The 20,484-nt window shown below is 47.7% G+C and overlaps 8 protein-coding genes across 8 annotated transcripts; 2 read left to right on the forward strand and 6 right to left on the reverse strand.

The window, feature by feature from the left end:
- Positions 1 to 1,753: 1,753 nt before the first annotated feature.
- On the forward strand, positions 1,754 to 2,361 carry AO090001000589 (uncharacterized protein; the record flags this gene model as incomplete). Its single annotated transcript, XM_023234620.1, has 4 exons — positions 1,754 to 1,766; positions 1,820 to 2,008; positions 2,074 to 2,295; positions 2,348 to 2,361. 4 exons carry the CDS (start codon positions 1,754 to 1,756, stop codon positions 2,359 to 2,361), a joined length of 438 nt encoding a protein of 145 aa, XP_023089727.1.
- Positions 2,362 to 4,353: 1,992 nt separating this feature from the next.
- AO090001000590 (oxidoreductase, short-chain dehydrogenase/reductase family) lies at positions 4,354 to 5,231 on the reverse strand (the record flags this gene model as incomplete). The annotated part of the gene is made up of 3 exons (XM_001819047.3): positions 4,354 to 4,377; positions 4,437 to 4,596; positions 4,663 to 5,231. The coding sequence occupies 3 exons, from the start codon at positions 5,229 to 5,231 to the stop codon at positions 4,354 to 4,356; spliced, it is 753 nt and encodes a 250-aa protein (XP_001819099.1).
- A 2,486-nt stretch (positions 5,232 to 7,717) lies between these two features.
- AO090001000592 (E2 ubiquitin-conjugating protein UBC8) lies at positions 7,718 to 8,506 on the reverse strand (the record flags this gene model as incomplete). Its single annotated transcript, XM_023234621.1, has 4 exons — positions 7,718 to 7,854; positions 7,906 to 8,087; positions 8,143 to 8,346; positions 8,466 to 8,506. 4 exons carry the CDS (start codon positions 8,504 to 8,506, stop codon positions 7,718 to 7,720), a joined length of 564 nt encoding a protein of 187 aa, XP_023089728.1.
- Positions 8,507 to 9,935: 1,429 nt separating this feature from the next.
- AO090001000593 (ubiquitin-like protein ATG12) lies at positions 9,936 to 10,695 on the forward strand (the record flags this gene model as incomplete). Its single annotated transcript, XM_001819049.3, has 3 exons — positions 9,936 to 10,206; positions 10,355 to 10,554; positions 10,636 to 10,695. The coding sequence occupies 3 exons, from the start codon at positions 9,936 to 9,938 to the stop codon at positions 10,693 to 10,695; spliced, it is 531 nt and encodes a 176-aa protein (XP_001819101.1).
- Positions 10,696 to 10,983: 288 nt separating this feature from the next.
- AO090001000594 (3-methyl-2-oxobutanoate hydroxymethyltransferase ECM31) lies at positions 10,984 to 12,112 on the reverse strand (the record flags this gene model as incomplete). The annotated part of the gene is made up of 2 exons (XM_001819050.1): positions 10,984 to 11,601; positions 11,666 to 12,112. The coding sequence occupies 2 exons, from the start codon at positions 12,110 to 12,112 to the stop codon at positions 10,984 to 10,986; spliced, it is 1,065 nt and encodes a 354-aa protein (XP_001819102.1).
- Positions 12,113 to 13,688: 1,576 nt separating this feature from the next.
- Positions 13,689 to 15,890, reverse strand: AO090001000595 (protein serine/threonine kinase activating protein nimO; the record flags this gene model as incomplete). The annotated part of the gene is made up of 3 exons (XM_001819051.1): positions 13,689 to 13,805; positions 13,860 to 15,236; positions 15,375 to 15,890. The coding sequence occupies 3 exons, from the start codon at positions 15,888 to 15,890 to the stop codon at positions 13,689 to 13,691; spliced, it is 2,010 nt and encodes a 669-aa protein (XP_001819103.1).
- A 748-nt stretch (positions 15,891 to 16,638) lies between these two features.
- AO090001000596 (uncharacterized protein) lies at positions 16,639 to 17,305 on the reverse strand (the record flags this gene model as incomplete). Its single annotated transcript, XM_023234622.1, has 3 exons — positions 16,639 to 16,707; positions 16,809 to 16,888; positions 17,065 to 17,305. 3 exons carry the CDS (start codon positions 17,303 to 17,305, stop codon positions 16,639 to 16,641), a joined length of 390 nt encoding a protein of 129 aa, XP_023089729.1.
- Positions 17,306 to 18,002: 697 nt separating this feature from the next.
- AO090001000597 (aminopeptidase P family protein) lies at positions 18,003 to 20,115 on the reverse strand (the record flags this gene model as incomplete). Its single annotated transcript, XM_023234623.1, is given in 10 exon segments — positions 18,003 to 18,032; positions 18,112 to 18,290; positions 18,363 to 18,399; positions 18,412 to 18,717; positions 18,766 to 18,823; positions 18,860 to 19,344; positions 19,403 to 19,530; positions 19,581 to 19,613; positions 19,676 to 19,840; positions 19,911 to 20,115. 10 exon segments carry the CDS (start codon positions 20,113 to 20,115, stop codon positions 18,003 to 18,005), a joined length of 1,626 nt encoding a protein of 541 aa, XP_023089730.1.
- Between the last annotated feature and the right edge of the window lie 369 nt (positions 20,116 to 20,484).

Genomic DNA, 20,484 nt, shown 5'->3' on the forward strand with positions numbered 1-20,484 from the left:
GACAGAGGAGCCTTTTGGAGCGATACTCATTTTCATTGGAGTGGCGTAGCGCCTGGATGTAGTAGCCATGGGGGAACGTGGAGATTCTGTAGGTGGAGGGTATGGGGAATGTCGTCTTTCCGCGACGTGTAGGGATAGAAGGATATGATAGGCTCTCGAGGTGCTTTGAGAGTGGTAAGATTCTATTTGGATGAATATGGATTGTGAGTTGAAGTGCACTATGGTGATGGTTGTAGTTGGATGGCTGTGCTGTTTAGAAATGAGGATTACGGAGTCGGGTCGAGAGTGAGCTATTCACCTGCCTTTTTGGGAAGACTCAAGAAAGAACAGGGACTTTTCATATGGCTTACAGGTTACAATCTAGGTGCAAGAATAGGAGCATTAGAGTGGTGGACGATTGTGAAATATACAATTTGGAATATAGTAAGTAGCAAATCCCTAGTCAATAGTAGTAGACAATAGCTTTCATGAGAGGCTCCACTTCGGAGGTACTGTACTAGAAGCAATCTTAGATCCCTCGAAGTTATTTCATCCTCTATGCAACGGCCCCTGGGAATCTACGTGATACTCCTAGGAAAGGAGAGGGATCTAGTTATGTAAGTTAATGAGCCAATTGAGGAAAAGGAGTAATCTATATCTTAAGTGTTGTGGAGTATCTGGGAGTATTTAAATTGCAGTCTCTATATGGCAAAACCTCAGGCCATAGGGGTTAATGTATTGGTATTATCCCGTACGGTATACGCACCTCATACAAAGATCGGTAATAAAATGACACCACAATTGTCACAGTAGGAATGGAATCGAAAACGATCGTGAGCAACCCCTGATATGCAGGATGGAGTGCAGAAAAATCATAGGAAAGTCCCCGACTTCAAGGCAGTACCTTTAGATACCGATCCCCTTAACGGAATTAGTAGCTAAGCTCCTCTCGGGATCCCCACAATTATATAATAAGGACAATGGGCCAACTAAATAAGCGCCGAGACTAGCTATACTATTGATCCATATCAACCCAAGGACCAAGGGGGAGTTGTTGTCGCCAATAAATTGGGTATTCTGACATCTCATTTCACAGAGATCCGGTGCTTCATTCGACTAAGTGATACAAGGATTCAAGGGACCCCCATTAATCATTTGAAACAACATGTCTTTGACGAACGTCTGACTCGTAATTTGGCCGTGTCTCTTTCGGGAGAACGTTGGGCTTGGTTAGCTCCAACACAGCCACTCTAAAATAGATGATCGACGGCAGAGAACTGCAGGACTAGAACAATGACCGTAATTGAAACGGAGGGGTTAAATCGCGAACCGAGTGGGTCGGTCGTGGTCCTCTATCGTGGAGATGATGGAGTCGGCAAATGAAGCAACAGAAAGGAGAAGCGAACGTCTCCCCCAGTTTTAATCACAGCTGGACCAGACCGAAAGGGAAAAGGGGAGGGAAAAATGAGAGAAAAGGAAAAAGGATCCATGATCACGGACTCCCGTGCAGCGTCACGTGGAGGGAGTCCATCACAGTTGCTTTATTAGTTGATTTCCTGACGCTTATTACCAACTCTTATTTCAAAGCTACTTCCCTTCTCCTCTTCTCTTTTTTTTTTAAATCCTTCTCATCATCTTCATCTCCCTCATAATCCTACACCCCTTCCACTGATCCTCTGACTGCCTCGCCATTACCGTGCGTACAGTTATACCGTTGTCCGTCTTACTCTATATAACTTTACTATCACCCTATCAACTCATTTGAATCGTCACAATGGGTGGAGTTCGTAAGTTTCAAGGAGTACATGCTTTTTAAACATGACATTGTTATTCTAACTAGATCGCAAAGCACCGAACACCTTCAAAAAGATTAAGGAGAGCCTTAAATCTATCTTCAAGAGAAAGAAGGGCGATAAGAACAACGCCCAGGCCGCGGAGCAAAAACCAGAAGATGCCGCCGCCGCAGGCGCTGGTGCAGCTACCACCGAAGCAACCGCCACCCATGAGGCCCCGGCTGCGGAAACCCAGGGTATGTCATATCGTATAGCCCCTATCACTCCGTTTCGTAATAGAAGGCTAATGATACAGATGCAGCTCCTACAGCAACTGGTCCGGCACAATCGACGCCTGCCATCTCCCCGGGTACCTCGATACCAGAGCAAGGGCAGCACAATGATCATGAAGCACCTGCTCCGACACCCTTGCCCCAAATCCCGCCCATAGAGACAACGGAATCTGCCGCTCCTGCTGAGACCCCCGCTGCCCAGCCAACTGCCGGCTTGGTTGGTGGAACAGCTCCTGTTGAGCCCACCAAACGTGAGTTTATATGATGTGACACTAGCCAGACTATGCTGACCATCATATACAGCTGAAGCTAAATAAGCCCCTCGTTCTTCAATTCTGTTTCAGTCTCGTTCCGTTTCGCCTCTCATACCCCAGCATTATTTGTGTTTTTGGTCCTGCACCCATGCTTGTCGGCCGTGCCACTCGTATAATACCCCCGGTTTCTTCCTCAGATCATGGTTTCACTGAAGAATGTTTGTAATACAGGCCATGCGCCGATCATTATTATCCTTCGTGTTAATTTTTGAACCGAACTGCGGCTTCATGGTGACTTAGTGTTAAATGGAATAAATAAAACCATTCGTCTCATGTTCAACGCTGGACTCAGAAAAGGGTATTGTGAGCTAGAGCAAAGGCCACTAGGAAGCACATCGCTGGGAATACATCAATCACTGTCCTGCGATGAAGCATCGTCCCCTTCGATAGCAGGTGTGCCCTGGCTTTGTCCCGAAGCTGCCGAGGCTGCCGTCGCCGCTTTCATTTCTCTTGCCTTCTGTCTCCGCTTAATCTTCCTCTCCCGGTTCTTGCGATTCCGTTTCTCAGCGTCCGTTTCCTTGGCCCGCTCCGCCACTGCCAGACGCTTGCGAAGCTGGAGCCGTCGCTTTTTGCCCGGCTTCTTCCGAGACTTGGGATCTCTGATCTGAGGCTCGGCGATGAACACAGCGGTAGTAGTATCCTCTCGGGGCAATTTCGTCTGATGCCTTTTCCAATGAATCACACGCCACGGCAAGTGACATCCAGGCTGAGATATCCATGATTAGCCCAAGCGTCTATCATTTGCCAATTATAGCGCGTCGCGCTAAAGGTGAAAGAGAAACAACATACCCAAGGAACCTTTGCCCACTCCCCCATTTGCTCTCCACTAACAGCGACATCCTCAAATTGTTTCCTCCTGAGTGCAAGCTTCGGATCATCCTCCTTCGACCCAGAAAGCAACCCCGGCGCAGAAAAGTAATACTCCCATCCGCGGAACGGCTTCACGAACCCCCCATCATCAGGACCCCTAGCTCCAGGCGTCGGAGACCGTAATCGAATCCGCAACTTCTGTGTCCCTACCGCCCCAACGTCATTCTTCTCTCCCTCTGTAGCAGCAGAACCCGCATCTCGTGTAGCAGTCGCAGTAGAGTCCCGAACTGGCGCGCTGAAAAGTCGGAACTCGAATTCTTGCTCCTCTTCTTCCTCCTCGTTTACTTTGGTAGCTTGGGTATCTGTTTGTTCCGGTTGTTGTTCGGGCTGAATCAAGGAATCAAGGTTAAGCAATGCACCTAGTCGCTCGTACCCACTGGCAAGTGTATCTTCAGGCTGAGGCGAGGGAGACCGTGACGACGACGGAGAAAGAATTTCATTGCGACGAACGCTGGTTAGATACACTATGTTAGCCGGCAATTCATTTAAATGATTCTGCGGGGGTAGGTTTCAGCTCCTGGGGATGGAAGACAGAAATCTGGACGTACCGTTTCGCGTTCGGAAGTTCGAACGCCTCGGACATGTATATGTATCGATTAATCGCAGTCGTTGAATTGAGGATTTTGGTTCGGGATATTTGGTGGTGGGCGAGATTGGGTCTTTAGGGGGCGAGGAATGGTCTAATGTAGTCGAGGTGCTTTTGAGAAAAATGGATGGGATTGGAAAATGGCGGATGCGTTATTTCCACGGAGTCTGTGGTGGTGCGGCCAACGGCCCGGAGGTTCCACTTCTCAACGAAGGGAACTATATCGATCTACGTATAGGAAAGTGATACTTTCTTTATTTAAAAATGATGACTAGGATTTTGCACTATTGTATGGGCGGTGTGTGTTAGTAGGAGTGTTTGTGCTATGATGCTACTAGTTCTTTGGTGGAACCAAGTACTAATGTAAAGACATGTTTGTGCAATGTACATAGTTGGTTTAACTACAATCAGGGCACTAATGCGAGGCACTATGCTCTTGTAGTTTCATTAACGTATTTGAGAAGTAGCCGGATTCCTCAGAAACGTTTTATCGTGGCTTATGTACATATTAATCCTACCACCTTCTTAGGAGATGATCACTAGACACAGCGACCGCCGTCGACCTATGTGAAATGATTAGTACTACTGAAGAAACGAGATGTTGAGCACACAGTCCACTTACCTCTAGGTCCACGCCGGTGATAAACTGCGCCTCATCACTAGCAAGGAAACTGCAGGCATTGGCAACATCCGCCGGGGTACTAGGACGCCCTAACGGGACCGTAGATACAAATGCTGCCCGGTTTTCCTCCGTATCTGGTTTTCCAAGAAACAGATGTGTCCTGTATGAACAACCCTATGAGCAACTGGCCCAGAAAAACACTGTAGAATAAACAGATAATGCTCACATTCCGGTACTCCCAACAACAGGACAAACGCAATTGAATCGGATCTTCTTTGGCCCATACTCAACAGCCATCGTCTTGGTAGCAATACTAACCGCCGCCTTGGAAGCATTATACCAGGTCAAGCCGGGGCGCGGCCGAAGCGCAGCGGTAGAAGAAACCTGGACAAAACATCCGGGACGGTTATTCTGTTCGAAATACGGTACAATGACGTTCGCCGAGAGGTAGATCGACTTCACATTGACGTTCATGCATAGGTCAAAGTCGGCGTCTGTGACCTGGCCTGTGGGCTTATTGGAATAGGTTGCCCCCGCATTGTTGACTACAATGTCCAGCTGGCCGTACGTGTCCAGAGCTGTCTGGAGTAATGTTTGCCAGGATTCTCGGCTTGTTACGTCTGCAAAGACGAATTTGCTGTTGAGCTCTGCTGCGACCTTTTCGCCGTTCTCTTTGGATATCTCTGCGACTATGACTTTCGCGCCCTCTTCGACGAATTTCTTTGCAATGCCGTGGCCGAAGCCTGAGCCGGAGCCTGTTATGATGGCGACTTTACCTTCTAGACGTCCGGACATGGTTGTCAGAAGAGATTAGAAAAATACTGTGGTATTGAGTAAGTGGTAAGAATGGTATTAATTGCTTGGTGATATCAGAAGATGGGAAGATGATGCTGAGGTTAATCATTGATCATGAATGAGGGGAGTCGTGTCTATACTGCGGGGTTTGAGTAGCATCCATTGAATTCCATTGCCCAGGGATCGCCGATTTGTCCTGTGACAGGCCCTTGAATGAAGATCCCTTCCTGTGTCTGCCAATAATACTCCACACAGTTCATATCGGACTAAGAGTTAGTACTAACAGTAGTTATTGCTTTCTTATCAGGTACTAGAAGAGTATATCTGTTGAACTAGTACGTATTATCCAGTGGACCATAGCAGAGGAAATCACATCACTTGATGAAGCCAAGAATGTCAACCACTTGCTGTCAATGAGATAACATCTTCTTTGGAAAAAGGTTAGGCCCACATGGTTGACAATGCCCGATGCCTAAAGAGTATATTACTCAAGGTTACAGTGGAATGGAGAAGCAGCAGAAATGAACGCGAAAGGAAAGGCAAATGACATCGGGAACGCACGGACCAACCGTAATCGAATCCACCCGACCGGCCAAGGGAACTTCCCGCATTAAATCCCATTGATTCAGCCATTCGCAGTTTCTCCAACAAAAGACAAAAAATAATAAATCAAGGAAATTTCTCCGATTACCATTAACCACTTCAGCATCACCGGCTGGTGCCGTCGCTGCACTTCTAACTTCAGCATTCCACTCTTTTATTAACCCTGTTCATCTTCCTCGTGCTTTACCCGCCAGTCTCAATTGAAAGCCATCGTCCTCCGTGACCCCCTCAGACGCTTCCCGGTCTTGGATGTCTCGTGCCCCCTTCGTTTCTTAACCGAGCCCCGTCGATATTGGTATAAATGGGTGTCTGTGCTTCGTGTCTGGGGGTTGGTCGCCGGGACAGTCAGGATGTACGTCTGAGAAAATGTCAAAAGATATGAAGGATAGATCATGCGATATGGTGGTGGCTGGGCTGGTCGCAACTTCTCTTCATCGCTAACTAATGCGCTCATAGTCTGAGTCCTCCCAACGTCTCCTCGACGACGATATCTACCAGCCTGGTTATGGATATGGCGCGCTAAACAATTCCACCCAAGGCAATCACCCCGATACCGGATACTTGAAGCGTGAACGAGAAGCGCTCGAAGCTATCTGCCAACGGACGTCAGAGTAAGCCGGCTTCTTCCTGGCTAGATACAATGCCCGCAAACCGACGGTAGCTTGCGCACTATAGGACTAACTATACGACACAATGCAGTTCCGTTATCGATATCTGGTCCCTCCAGCCCCAACCTCATCTACAACCCCGAGCGACTCTCCGCGGTCCCGTGTCCCCAGCTTCCTCTCGAGCCGGCACAAAAGATGATGTTCCCGTAAGGATAACCACCACTCCCCCAGCATCAGAGGCCGGATCCTCCGCCCAGAAGCCTGGCTCTCCGAAACCAGGCGCCGTTCCGAAACACTGGGGTGAGGTGGTCATAAATCCGCGCAAGGGGAAATCGCAGCAGCCCGACGATAATGCCCGCGATGTGTTTGGCGTTTTGAAGGTTACCTAGTTCGTGGTGGACAAGGAACGGTATCACGGTTGATTACTGGGAGTTTTTGTTCGTTATTTTCTTTCTTCTCCTCTCGCATAGGTCGCCGGTCGACGGTCGATGTCTTCCCCTCTTTCTTCTTGTCATGCACGCCCGTCGTGTCTTTGTTTCTTCCCTTTCTTCTCCCTTCCTTTCTTTTCCATTTCTTCAATGCCACCCTTCGCCCTAGAGATTCTGTTCTAATACCCTGGCTGTATTTCCTGTTCTTTTGTATGGCCGGTTTCTTTGCTTTGGTTTAAGTTTGCTTGTCACTTGCTCTTTATGTTTCGTTCAAATACAACAACATATACACGATCTTTCATTGGTGTCTATATCTGTTTTCCTTCTTTTGTTCATGCTTTTGGCTATGAAAACTCCGTGTCACATTACAACAAAGGTGATAAATAAAGCTTCCTATGACAAATTCAAGTTGTATTATTTGCTAAGAACCTGAGGAAGCATATAGACAGCATAAACAGACATTTCTGAAATGATATGCACAATCCGGGCGCGCGAACGTCTGCAGAAAACAACTGGGATAGCACAATCGTTGTACTTAAATAGATTGGGGAAAAGGGAAGATTGCCGGACTGCAGATGGTTCATCGACACCCCAAGCTCAGCGATGCGTTGTTCATCGGTCCGATCCTCGACTCAGTCTTCGCAGTCGCCGTAATCAGTTGCGCCATGAATGTCAGACCCCGACCCTGGAAACGCCACAAACCTAGCCCCATGAAACATTGAACAGACGAAAAAGAAATGACGCTGCTGATGCGAGGCAGTCACGCTCACAATGTCGAATAGCGGATTCAGGAATGATCGCACGCAACCCTAAACGTGGAAAAGGAAACTAGAAAGAACAAATTCATTTACACATCGTCCATCGTACCGGCTGGTTCTTCCCCGCCGGATTCGTAGCTGCCCGCGGAACTCAGTTCATCTTCAGACTCTGTGTCTTCTCCGGCATCGTCGACGGCCTCTTTGCTAGCGTACTTTGCCACGTATTCTGTGATTATGAGTATATAGTGCATGTCCAATGTTTTTGTGGATAACCTACCCTTCACCTTGGCCTCGTAACTCTTAGGTTCCCTCATCAGCATTGCGGCAGCTTCACCGTTTAGCGGGTCCGATGGGTTCGGATAGCGCAGGAGTTGTGGAAGGAAGACCTCAAAGATGTTGATCATGTCGTACATCGGTGACCATGTTTGGTTGATGACATCCAGGCAAACCGATCCGGAACTAAGAGACAAAGATTAGTGTCCGCCTTTCAGGAAGGTGAAAAGAAGCGTCTTACAGCTCGTCAATGTTGGGGTGGAATATCCGATTTACGAACCCGATACTAGGGCTCTTGTAGGGGTATTGGTCGGGTAACTCGACGTGGATCTTCCAGTGACCACCGGAGAAAGGTGCTGTGTCGCTGTAAGTAAAAGACATAGGCGCCTGGGTATCCAAATACCTACTTTCCTCAGGGCCTTTGAAGCGGACATAAAATTCTTGCCTATCAAAACCCTATTGTAAATAACTATGCCCTAGAGCTCGATTTCAGGGAAAAGACGGAACATACACTAAATGCAATAGTTAGCCTAGGGAAATCCGGTGGCAAAACACAAGAGACACTTACTATTATCATTGACTAGGGTCACCTCATAGTCACTCATCAACCTAAGCAACTATCAGCACACCAAAATCTATAATCTTTGTCTTTGTCTTCTTTGTGACGTATGTAGTTATTCGACAGGACTGAGCAAAGGACATGCGATAAGAAATAAGATCGGAAGGAGCGCGTACATCCTGCCCAAGAGTTAGTTATAGACCAACAGAGATCATTTGAAGGCATAGCAGCATACTTCATGACCTATATTGAGGAAGGAAATCCATGTTAGCCATCCTTCCTTGTTTGAACTGTAACACCTTATGCGCGCTAATCGACTCACATCGGTCTCAATTCTCCGCTTTGGGCTACTCATTTTGAAAAGATAATTGGTTTTTTTGACGCAACCTGAAAGTTGGCAGCCCTGTAGCGTGTAGCTTAAGTTTCAATATCGAATTGTTCGGTACTGTCGGGGTCGAAATAGTCCGCAGGGTTGAAGCGGGGAAGTAAATGAACGAGCGGGGCAGATGGAATGGGAGATGTAGGACTTGGTCGACAATATAAGTCGAAGCTAGCAAGAAAAGGGGAGTGATGAAGTGGTGATTGAAGAGAAATATATCAGCACGCGATCAGAGAGAGCACAGAAAGAGGGTGTATTTAAGAAGGGGAGACTGAAAGAGCAGAGTGGCAGCGGTACTTGTTAAGTAGTATGAGTGGTTGACCGATGATGGCACCATGAATGCCTGGACCCGCAGGCCGAAAATTGGTCAGTCACTCGCCGCCGGTCATGTGCCACGCCGCCGACCGCCCATGACTCAGCACGTCTTCTCTAGTAATTCTACTCAATATTGTATGTAGTGTACCTAAGGCACTAAGTATATGCCTGTATCATGTCGCCTGCAGACGATCAGGTAGCAAAGTCATCTGGCGACTAAATCAGGTAGATTTCGCTATGCATATAGCCCAGACCGGGTCAATCAAGGCCAAAAATTAGTCACCCGTAGAAGCCTTATTAGGTTTGGGTAGAAGTCCAATTACTATCCAACCCGGGGCACTGTCATGATACTACAGTACCTGTTTGGACTGTAGACTGTATTGGTTGGAAAGCCAATCCAAATCAGACTTATCCATGGTAGAAATGAATAGCGTATACCAAAAAGCACTAGTAGCACTGAGTTACAGTATTATTGAAGGGAATCCAGCTAGTGATCTGCAGACGGCGAAACAGCCGATGGATCTCCTTTAGGGTTGACTCCGCAGGACATCACCGCCGTCGTGCTTTAATTGGACCGATCCGAGTGATAATTGCCTGAGGCGTCCGACGTCATTTGGGTCCCCATTGGAGACAACACCAACATTTATCGCCGTCACCGCTACTACTACTGTATCGCCTTCTATCTCACTCTCCCCTTCCGTATCCTACCCGTTTTAACACCGGAAGGCTCCACTAATCAATACGATCTGTGGTCCGTCCTTGTCATTAGCCTTTCATCAAAATGGACCCCTCATCTCCGCAACACCCCTCTCAGGACTCCCCGAGACCGACCCAGAATTTGTCCGCCGGTTCGCGGGCGAGTCTGAGCCATCGACCCGCCAGTCGGAAGCAAAGCTCAGACTCTACATCCAATAATAAGAATGCTCCCATTCCAGATGATGAACATGGGGCGGATATGCCCCTGACCATGTCCGCTTCGGTGGTGTTAACCAGCCTACCGCGTGATGCCCATCAAGCGCTGGCAGATGCCGAGGCCGTTGATAAGGGGAAAGGTAAGCGTAGACCAGTTGATAAACATAATTCTCTTTCTGTAAACAATAATCTTATGATAATTGGTCCTTCCTGTCTTTTTGTAATTTCTACCTTCCGCTATACCTAGGCCTTATAAACGAGTTTTGCCACTTCTAACACTCTTAATAGTTACAGTCCGCTTCCAACCTCTGGCTTCAGCGCCCATACTGAAAAACAAGGTTTTCAAAATCAGTGCCTCCCAGAAATTTGAGACTGTCGTCAAGTTCCTCAGAAAGAAATTAGATTGCAAAGAGACGGATTCTGTTTTCTGTTATGTCAATAGCGTCTTTGCGCCGGGGCTGGATGAGGGTGTCGGGGGCTTGTGGAGAGTAAGTATACGATGTTCTTTGCTTTGAATCGTGATTTTTACCTGCGATATCTTTGCTGTTGGATTAACTTGGTTTGTATAGTGCTTTAAGGTTGATGATCAATTGATTGTCTCATACTCCATGACGCCTGCGTTTGGGTGACGACTTATGATGGCCCTTACCAATATATTGGATTACAGATATATCCAATCCAACGAACAAAAATGATGCAAAGGAAAGCTGGCTGGTATTGAGGCTCTTCAAAGATTGAGCGAGAACATAGAGAACAGCCAGCTGGGTTCTCCCACAACCAAACAATCATGACAATATTGATGAGGTATCACTAAAACCATGCCGGACATGAGAAATGCAAGCTAGAATGCTTCAACATGAGGAACAAATGCGAGAACATAATCCAAAAGTAGACGAGAAGGAAGATAGGATCATGGTTTACTGATCCAGCTTGTCAACCACTTTTTCAAACTCCGCCAGCTCCTCCTTGGGGATGGGATAAGTGTACTCTTCCGAAGGGTACACCCGGGATTTCACTTCCTCACGATATTGCTGGATACCTTTAAATGCTTCACCCCAGACGTCGGCGTACCTTTTAACGAACTTGGGAAGGAATCGGCCAGGAGGGAAATTGCCGGTCATGTCAATCTGAACAAGAACCTGTCCGGAGCAGCCATTGCCGGCACCAATGCCAATTGTTGGGACGCGAAGCTTCTTTGTAATAATTGCAGCAATTTCAGCAGGCACAGCCTCTAGAACCATCATGAAAGCGCCTGCTTCCTGCACAGCCATGGCATCTTTCAGCAGTTTGAGAGCCCCGGCGGTAGATTTTCCTTGAACTCTGAAACCTCCAAGTGCATTCTGGCGTTGAGGAGTGAGACCAATGTGACCGACAACAGGGATTCCAGCCTGCGTGATGCGTTTGATCGTCGGCGCCATCTCCGCACCCCCTTCAAGTTTGATACCCTGCATACGCCCCTCCTTAATAATCCGAATAGCCGATTGAAGACCCTGCTCTGGCGACACCTCATAAGAGCCCATGGGAAGATCAGCAATCTGTAGAGTCACACAACCGTCAGTCGATAGCCAAGCCTTAGTGGGAATATCCCAAACCACGAACCGTAAAAGCACTCTTAGAAGCCCGCGCCACGCTCCTGCAATGCAGCAGCATCTCTTCCATAACCACCTCACTAGTATCCTCCATACCCAGTGCCACCATAGCCAAGCTATCCCCAACCAAAATCATCTCCATTCCAGCAGCCTCCGCAATATGCCCACTCGGAAAATCATGGGCAGTAAGCATGGTGATCGGCTCTCCTTTCTTGTGTAGATTCCGTAATGTCTGCAAAGTCACCTTCTTCCTGGGATTCGTCGTCGTAGCCCCCATCGGCGAATGAGAACTGTGTCGAACTGAATGTGCACATTGCGCCGGCCCACGACTTATCGAACTGTTCACAACGGCTAAAAAAGGCTTAATCATAGAAATATGCGTTGAGCGAGATACAATACTCCTAGAGACAGACCGCAACGGCAGCATCAATTGAGCTGCAGCTCTAGAAGACGCCATGGTAGCAAGTAATATTTGTACAAGCAAAAACCGATGTGTCAATTGAAGACGGAAGACAGACACAGGGGCGGAGGTCCAAGATCGAGGTTGTTTCACAAGAGGCAAAAAACCCAAGGATCCAAAAGCGGCAAAGTCAAAGCCAATTGAGTGTATGAGAGGACTGAACGGAAGAAGAGTGGCGTCACTACCCGTTAGAAGGGTTACTATAAAAAAACAATGAAATTTGCCTCCACTCTATGTATGGCGTATCATGTATGTACTACTGTACTGGAAAGTAGCAGATCAATGATCAATTAGAGTCATGAAAAGGCTTCAATGTGAATGTTTACATCCCTCTACAGCGGTCCCTTTCACCGAGGTTCGCAGTTTATATTAAAGACAGACGTGCTGGTTTATGCAGCGTAGTCCGCAGAATCCCCAGATTTGTTCCTTTCTGCCGGATGTTAGGGCTACGGTTAAGTTTTCGTTGGGTCTTTATCAAGCTCGGTGACGTATTCTCAGTGCCGATTGGTTGGTGACGTGCAGACTCCGTTTGTTCTTCCGCCGGACAATCAACTTCTTCCGGGCCGAGCTTCACGGGAGGCCGAGGCTGTTCGGATAGGGTTTTGATGTTATGTGATCTTCGAACTACAAAATGTACGCAAGTCTTAAGATATCAACTTGAATAGAATGTAATTTTATTCATGGACCTGAGGACCACATAAGTCCAACATTATTGGTCCGGTCTAGCTTGGTCGAGCGCTAAATAGAAGTATTAGGCTATGCCAGCTAACAATACTCACGAGAAAGGAAAACTCCACCCCAACCCAGGGCATTCGAGCCTTAAGTCATGCAACCCCATGAACACATCCACCCATGAGTTTAATCAACAAACGAACAAAGGAAAAGGGTGTATAGAGAAGAGGGTTCGAAAAATTAATGAACCAAATGAATACCAATGCAATATTTCCTTTCGAGACAGCATAAGGTCTCTCAATGCGATACATGTACTGAATGGTGAATGCTTTCAAAAAGAAACTCCGTGTCACCTATCACCACGCCAGTCACTCCCGTAGAAAAGAAATTTTGTTTTCTTTTTTTTTGTTTTTCCTTTGTTTACCCCTTGTTGTCATGGTTTCCAGAAGGGTAGCTGGCAAGGCCGTTAGCTGTCGTTCGTCATCAAGTCCATAGGACGACAAGGATAATGCAGGCGACAATCCAAGGACGCCGGCCAAGTGAATAATGCAATCGACAATAAGGTACAGTAGGCAGAAAGTTGAAGAAAAATGCTGATAGAGAAAGAAACCCAGTATAGGTGTAAAAATGGAGAATGAGTGACGTGGAGCCAAGGGCAGCCAAAGGCAATCGCTACCCCCAAGAGCAAGGATACGAGGGCAAATTGCATATACGCCACTACTACCGAGACTCGACCTTCCAAGCCCGCACGGGGATTTCCGCATAATCATCATTATTGAGTGTCACAGAACCAAGATAAGAATGCAAGAAGCGGATTGAACGTGGCCGAGTACCCAGCAGGGTTGCTTTGTACGCATACTTCGTTTCGGTCTGAAGAAGCCTGAGCACAGTGAATATTATGCTAAACGTACTCATATTCATCCTTGACTGGGCGTTGTAGCTGGAAGAGTAGCGAGTCTAGTTCTGCCCAGTTTGCGCTGTTGGTCGCGAACTTGCGGTGTTTTCTTGTCATAACATGCTGCAACAGAAGTTAATACCTTGCTTCCATTCACCCTCTGTATTAGCGGCTCACCTCTTCGAAATCGTCAAACTTATCCCTGCAATTTTCACAATAGCCTGGTTTCGGGTCTCTCCTTCTCTCCTTCTTCTTTTGACAGGTACCTTTTCGTATGCTGTTTCGCCGTTTTCCAGCATCATTGCTCTCCGATTGGGTGGTTTCCTCTTCAATGACGTTCCCGAGCTTCTCAGGCGGGTCTAACCTGCTCTGCCGATTGCCTTGACTCTTCGTCATCTTCAGCGCCGCTGTAGCATCTGTAGCCCGGTACGATGAAGGGCCCGTGCCAGTAGAGTATCCCCCATTGCTCTTTTCGAGGACTTTTCTCTTTAGCTCATGGACCTCTTTGCTTATGCCAGCTTTTGCACCAGGCGCCGCGGCAGTAGAGGACACCATCTGGGAACGGATAGCAGAAGTGATGTTCGATGGTTGCATACCTGACGCCGCGGGTTCGCGACCACCAGTATAGAATCGCTCGCCACAATTGAGCTGCGGAGGAACAAAGCTTTCAGAGCTTTTCTTCGGGGATAACGGTCGGGTTGGCTGCATCTCCTGCAATTCTGGCTGTCTACGCTGAGATACAGCCTCCTCATCAACATCTTGAGGGCTATACTCTTTTTTAGGTGCGCGATCAGCTGCTTTCTCAATGGCATATTCGGGAACATTTGTTCTTGGAACCTGAGCCTCTTGGGTAGGGGCAGCCTTTGAAGCAGCCTTTTTCTTCTCTTGTTGACGCGCCCGCTGCCTTTCCAACTCCTTCTTTGTAGGAGGTTCATCGATAAAGGGACATTTCCCCAGCGGTGCACTTCTGAATTGTGGCCAAATACCGTCTTGTCGTCTTACAACTTTCGGGTACTCGCGAACCATAACAGGCCTGGTCTTCTCATCCATGTCATGAACATAGACAAATGGGCCTTTGAACATGACCAAATCCTTCAATACGGAGAGGGGGTTACGGTCAGAAGAGCCGTTAAGCTCATTCTGAAGAACTTGTGAAAGGTCTGCCTCGCCTCTACCCCTAGAATGCCCACCGCCGACATGGCTGTTTCGGGTCGAATGGCCACTATGGCCACCAATGTCACCATCATTGATCGTGGCGATCATCCGTTGAAGTTTCTCAATAGCCCATATTTTCATTCCCATCTGACGAGCCCTATATAAGACATCCATATTGCTCTGCTCACGCCGCACGTCATTCTTGAGTGACATATGTAGGTGCCCATCAGGATTTTTCTCAAGTAATGACGGGTTAACCGTCTGCAGAGTGCCATCTGCAGCAGCTTGGTCGACCGATTCCGTATTGACCTCCGCCGGGCTCGCCACGTCGGTTTCCGGAGGGATAGGGCGCGACGTGACAACATGTGTTACTAAACGCGAGAAGAATTTCTCCTCATGCTACGTACTCTTGTTAGCATTATGAAAACAACCGTAGACAAGGTGATTGGGTCCAGTGACGGCCTTAGGACATTCCCTCTCGTGAGTGTAGTCCAATGCCTAGCCACTATGCCCGGGGAACATCCTAAATCGACTTACAGCTCCCAATGCAAGAACTTGTCGCGAGCATTTGCTGCGCAGATCCTCTGGAATACTGTCGAAATAGAAGACGAACTGGGGGAAAGCCTTCCGATAATGCCTCTGCCATTGCCGTATAGAATCGATGGTTTCCGCCGATGGTCTTTCATGTCTAGTCCCTCTAAGCTGGGATTGTCTTTCTTTATCCCTCACAGCGACCAGTTTCTTCTCAAAAGCACTTGGCTGGGCATTATTCGTACGACGTGTGAAGAGCTTGGAGTCTGCGTTCTGGAAAGTAGCAGGTCTGATACGGGTTGGTGACCGACTGTCGCCTTCTGCCCCGTCAATCACTTGCTTTTTGGGCGGTGGCTGGCCGTAAGGGATATCGACGGGTGCATTTGTGGTTCGAGGGCGTTTGGCAGGCACGAGGCCTGCCCTATGGGGGGAGTTAGTAGCATTCGGCACGTTTGCGAGTGGTCGGCGAGTCGACATGTTCAGGGAGGTCCGAGGTGAAGGGGGTATGAATACTGCTGCCATATGGTAACAATACACAAAGCAGAGTAATAGTTGGTTAGCTGTTGGTGAAGACGCCTGCAAAAGAGGGGTACTCCAGGCCGAGCACGCGATGTACTACACGTCTCGAAGGTTAAATCACAAAGACGCCATTGTTCACACGCGATAAGTTGGCAATGAGGTAGGGAGCGTGGTAGTTAAAGGTCAAGACAAGACGCAGACCTGTTTCCTCTGAGAGGAGGTGACTGACAGGTATAGTCAGGTCAAAGGGACATGGGAGAGTGGAGTGGAGGTTCGAGGTGAAAAGAGGCTGTAAGTGATGGAAGTGGAAGAAGACTAAGCGTGTCAGGGAGAGTTAGTGGAGCCCGTACGGTACGGGCAGTTTGTTTTGGCTTTGCGGGAAGTGCGCCGGACAACAACCAACACTGGCGTCGCGCGAGGCATCACCCAAGTACTAGTACGACCCAGTATTCGCATCTATTCAATTTTCATTTATACAAAACAGAACATTCTCCAGTCCTCTTCTTAACGCGCTCTTTCTCAAAGATTATATTCTTCTGCCTCTCTCAAACCCGAAACAAATACATACCATTGTCTCTGATTTTGTCTCAACGAACTTACGATCTGAAGTGGTGATCTCATTCCTTTGTGTTGTTCGACGTATCACATCGTAATCTTTCGGAGGGGTTTCGAACCTTACCTCTAGAACCATTTTGACGATCCCCGCCCAGTTCTTCTGCTCAAATATATGCATGTAATCTACTCCGCACCATCACTTCAACGGACACATCGCCTGTAGATACCATTTTCTTCTCGGTAGGGCGAGGCAACTGCAGGAGTGCTGTCAGCCATGTCCGCACATTATCATCCCATGACGATAGATACCTGTTCCTGAACAACGGGGTCTCGCTAAAGGGGCTCCGTTGAAATATATTGGCACACCTTGATCATGAGCTTTTGGATGTGGTCTTCGAGGGAGGTGGTCACAGTTCTATTGTCCTCAGGACCAGTGACTTCAGAGGCTAAACACCGTGGCCGCTTGTCAAAAAGAAGGTCATCTCTGAATATATATCTTTCCAACTCAGGTTTTCAGTCCCACGTTTTCAGTAGAAGAGAGGACGGTTTCGGATAAGAAACCAATTGATCTGTCCAGTAGCTCATATGTTGCAAAACCGGCTTTATGGGCTGCGCAACCAACGATTCATCTGGACAATATCTCTCCAGCGTTCTTCATTAGCTGCGGCTATATACTCAGTCAAGGGAGACACATACCAGGACGGGCAGATCATCCCGGCATTGACTTTAGCATTTATGTAATTCTCGGCATATTTCTGTGGCGATAGATGAACTAAGATTTGGGGTCGTCTTGTGTGAACTGTCTCATCCCCTATAGGATATCCTTTGTCAAGGGTGGGAAGAGCCGACTCAGTAAACCACATTTCATTGAGGTGCAGGACACCATTCTAAACGCAGTCCTCGTGACCCTGCTTCGAGGGGGGTTGAGAAAGAGTCTGAGAAGATCTGGCTTACTTCTCCTGCTAGTAACCAGCATTAATATCTCCCAATCGACTGACGTTGTGCGTGCATTGCCAAACATAAGGTATGCCCAGTTAATGACGCGGTCAATTTCTTGTTCTCAAAACTATAAAATTGGTACATTAGCCTGGTGTCAAGTAACATTAGAAGAAATATTGGTCGATTCATACAAAACTCGAGTTTTGTATTGGAGATCTCTTCTGCTATGGTGAAGTTGAAGACCTTCTGCCCATATGCGGACTGGACATACATAGTTTATAACCTGGATCAAAACGAGGTTCTCAAAATTGAAAGAACCCTGGCCGCCTGGGTCTCATATATTCCGCGATACAGCTGAATCCGGAATCCATAATAGATTAGTCCTATTTTTTAGAGATTGTTTTGGCCGCTCTATTATGATATATTCAATAGCGCTTCAGGGGTTACGTCGGAGAAAGTCTAGATAATTTTTAGGATAATTATTGAGGGCTACAAGCTGAGCCAGATGATATCATGGCATTCATGTGAATACAAATTTTAGCTAGCGGCCGCGCGGGGAGCTGATATTTAGATAATAGTACATTCGTATACAGTGGGTATCTATCTCGTGCACTCCTTGCTTTATCCTCGAAGAGCCTCGATATCGTCGACCTACAGCATGCAATGTTAGCTCGTTGTGCATAGGATTCGCATTTGTCCAGCAATTCAATCCATAAGGAGGCACAAACACAGAATTCTTGATAGAGACAAGGGATCTTACCTCTTTAACTGCCTCGGTAGTTAACACAATAGGACTGTCGTCCCCAACGCACACGCTATCTTCAATACGGATTCCAATGCCCCGGAACTTTTCCGGCCATCGGTCACTGTCCGGGACGTAGATACCGCTTGGTTGTATTAGCTTAAAGACTAAAGAGGACAGTTGCTTGGGTCATGACTTACGGCTCCACAGTAATGCATTGTCCCGCCTTCAAATTATACCCTCGAGAATAACCGGGGCAATCATGGACGTCCAGTCCTACGTAGTGACCCAAATGATGAGGGAACAAGACGCCCATCGCCTATGGACGTCAATATCGATGTTAGGTGAAACAAAAGCAAAGGGTGATCTTACATTCCCTGAAACATCAAAACCGAGCTGTTGGAGTTGATCTCGAAGGCCATTTTCTGCGATTGTGTGCAATTTGTCCAAGGAAACGTTTGCACTCTCCCTGCAAAGGGACACGCAGGTGCGTTGCACATTTAAAACTGCATTGTATAAGTCCCGCTGAGGGTCGGAGAATTTGCCATTAACGGGCCAAGTCCTCGTGATGTCAGAGACGTAAGTGCCCGTTTCCTATCAAGTGGTAAGTAGGGGTAGTAGTCCACAGGAACTTTCATGCACGTACTCCACCCCCATCGACCAATACCATATCTCCATCCCTGAATGATCATATATTAGCCTAAATTTTGATTGCCGAAAGATGAAGATTCAGTACCTCAAGACGTCATCATTCCTCGTGTAATGGATGCTCAAAGCATTCTGTGACGTGTTAGCCTCTGTTCGGTTTAGTTGTAATACAACACATACAGAACCGCCCGCAACAACAGGCACAAAGGCACTTGTGTCGCAGCCCTTCACTTTGAAATTATATTCCAGAAAGGACATCAAATCCTTCTCTTTAGTGAATGTCTGTCGCATGGATTCAGTGAAAGCTCTTCCCGAAGCTTGCCCTACTCGACGCATTTGCACGACCTCGTCCTCGCTCTTGAACACCCTCATGTCATTCAAGATGTGTCGTAAAGGCCTGACCTTACTATGGTCCACGACCTTCTTCAGCTGTTCAGATGTGCCGGTGGGTCCGTAAAGATACCGATGCAAGGACGATCTGCCTGGGTTAAAGGCTGGGATGTCTGTATAGATCTCCGTAGCATCAGACAGAATGCGAGGGAGTATATCTCCAATGCGTTCTATATCACCTGTCTAAAGTCGCAAGATTAGTCCTGTCCTTAAAGAGAGTGGGAAGTATGATATGTTTTACCTCATCGGCATTAAAGACATCAATCGCAGCCCGCGTGCCTGACCGGGCTCCGTCCCAAAGCTCAGCTTTCGGATCCTTTTCTCGTACATAGAGGTGGAAAATGTGGTTATCTCCGGAGCCATCATTTGCTACATTCATGAGCTCACGGATCTTATCGTATTCGCGGATGGGTACTCACCGATTATAGCCAGTGCATTGGGCTCATTAAACCCTGTTCAGCGTGAAAGCAGTAAGTGCCCGTTCTCCCAATGAAAACATACGACAACCACGGACCTGTAAGGTAGAAGAAGTTGGAGTCTTGCCGGTACTCATTGAAGATCCCGGAGGCGCGATATGTAACCTCCGCAGCGCTCAACACAGCGATAGCATGTTTCGGGAGTCGGTTTGCGAGTCGTGAACGACGATGGGCATACTCGAGCGCAGTAATTCCGGGCGTCACTTATTCTGAGTCAATATATCTCACTTATTTCCTCGCATATGTCCTAGCATGACGATAACATATACACACGTTCACCTGGATTGAGTATATGGGGGTGTGTCTCGTGTAATGGTTGACCGAATTTAAGCTCCGCGGCGGAGATAGAACCGTGTGCGCGACGAAGGGCTGGTCGTGTCTGGAACGCCGTACGATTGAAGCTTGTGACAGATATACGCGACGTGGGACAACGTAGATAACGAGGCCATTGGCGGGTGAGCAATTTGCATGTCGACATGCTTACGGAGGCGCCTTGAGAGTAATTGTTTCCCTGATAGCCTGGAATTCAGGTTTATCTGGTTCAGGTAAAGTTATTGCCCACCCGCGATCGGTCAGAAGCTCCGACGCCCTTCCAGTGGGTCTCCCCTGCTGCCTTAGGCCGCGATATACTATATTGTCGGCGTCCTCAGCCAATCATTCACGATTAATTTGACATCCTTCCGCATGGACCTCCCCAGTATGGAGACAGTTTGCGATGTTCAATAACATGCAACAGCTTATCTCGGACCAGTGCAACAATAAGAACATGGCTTGTGTGGTTATAAGAGTACGCCATATCTGGGCGCATGGCCCAAGTTCTTTCCAAACGCTAGATGGAAGGCAACTT

Source organism: Aspergillus oryzae, chromosome 2 (assembly GCF_000184455.2).
Source record: "Aspergillus oryzae RIB40 DNA, chromosome 2".
Taxonomy (NCBI): Eukaryota; Fungi; Ascomycota; class Eurotiomycetes; order Eurotiales; family Aspergillaceae; genus Aspergillus; species Aspergillus oryzae.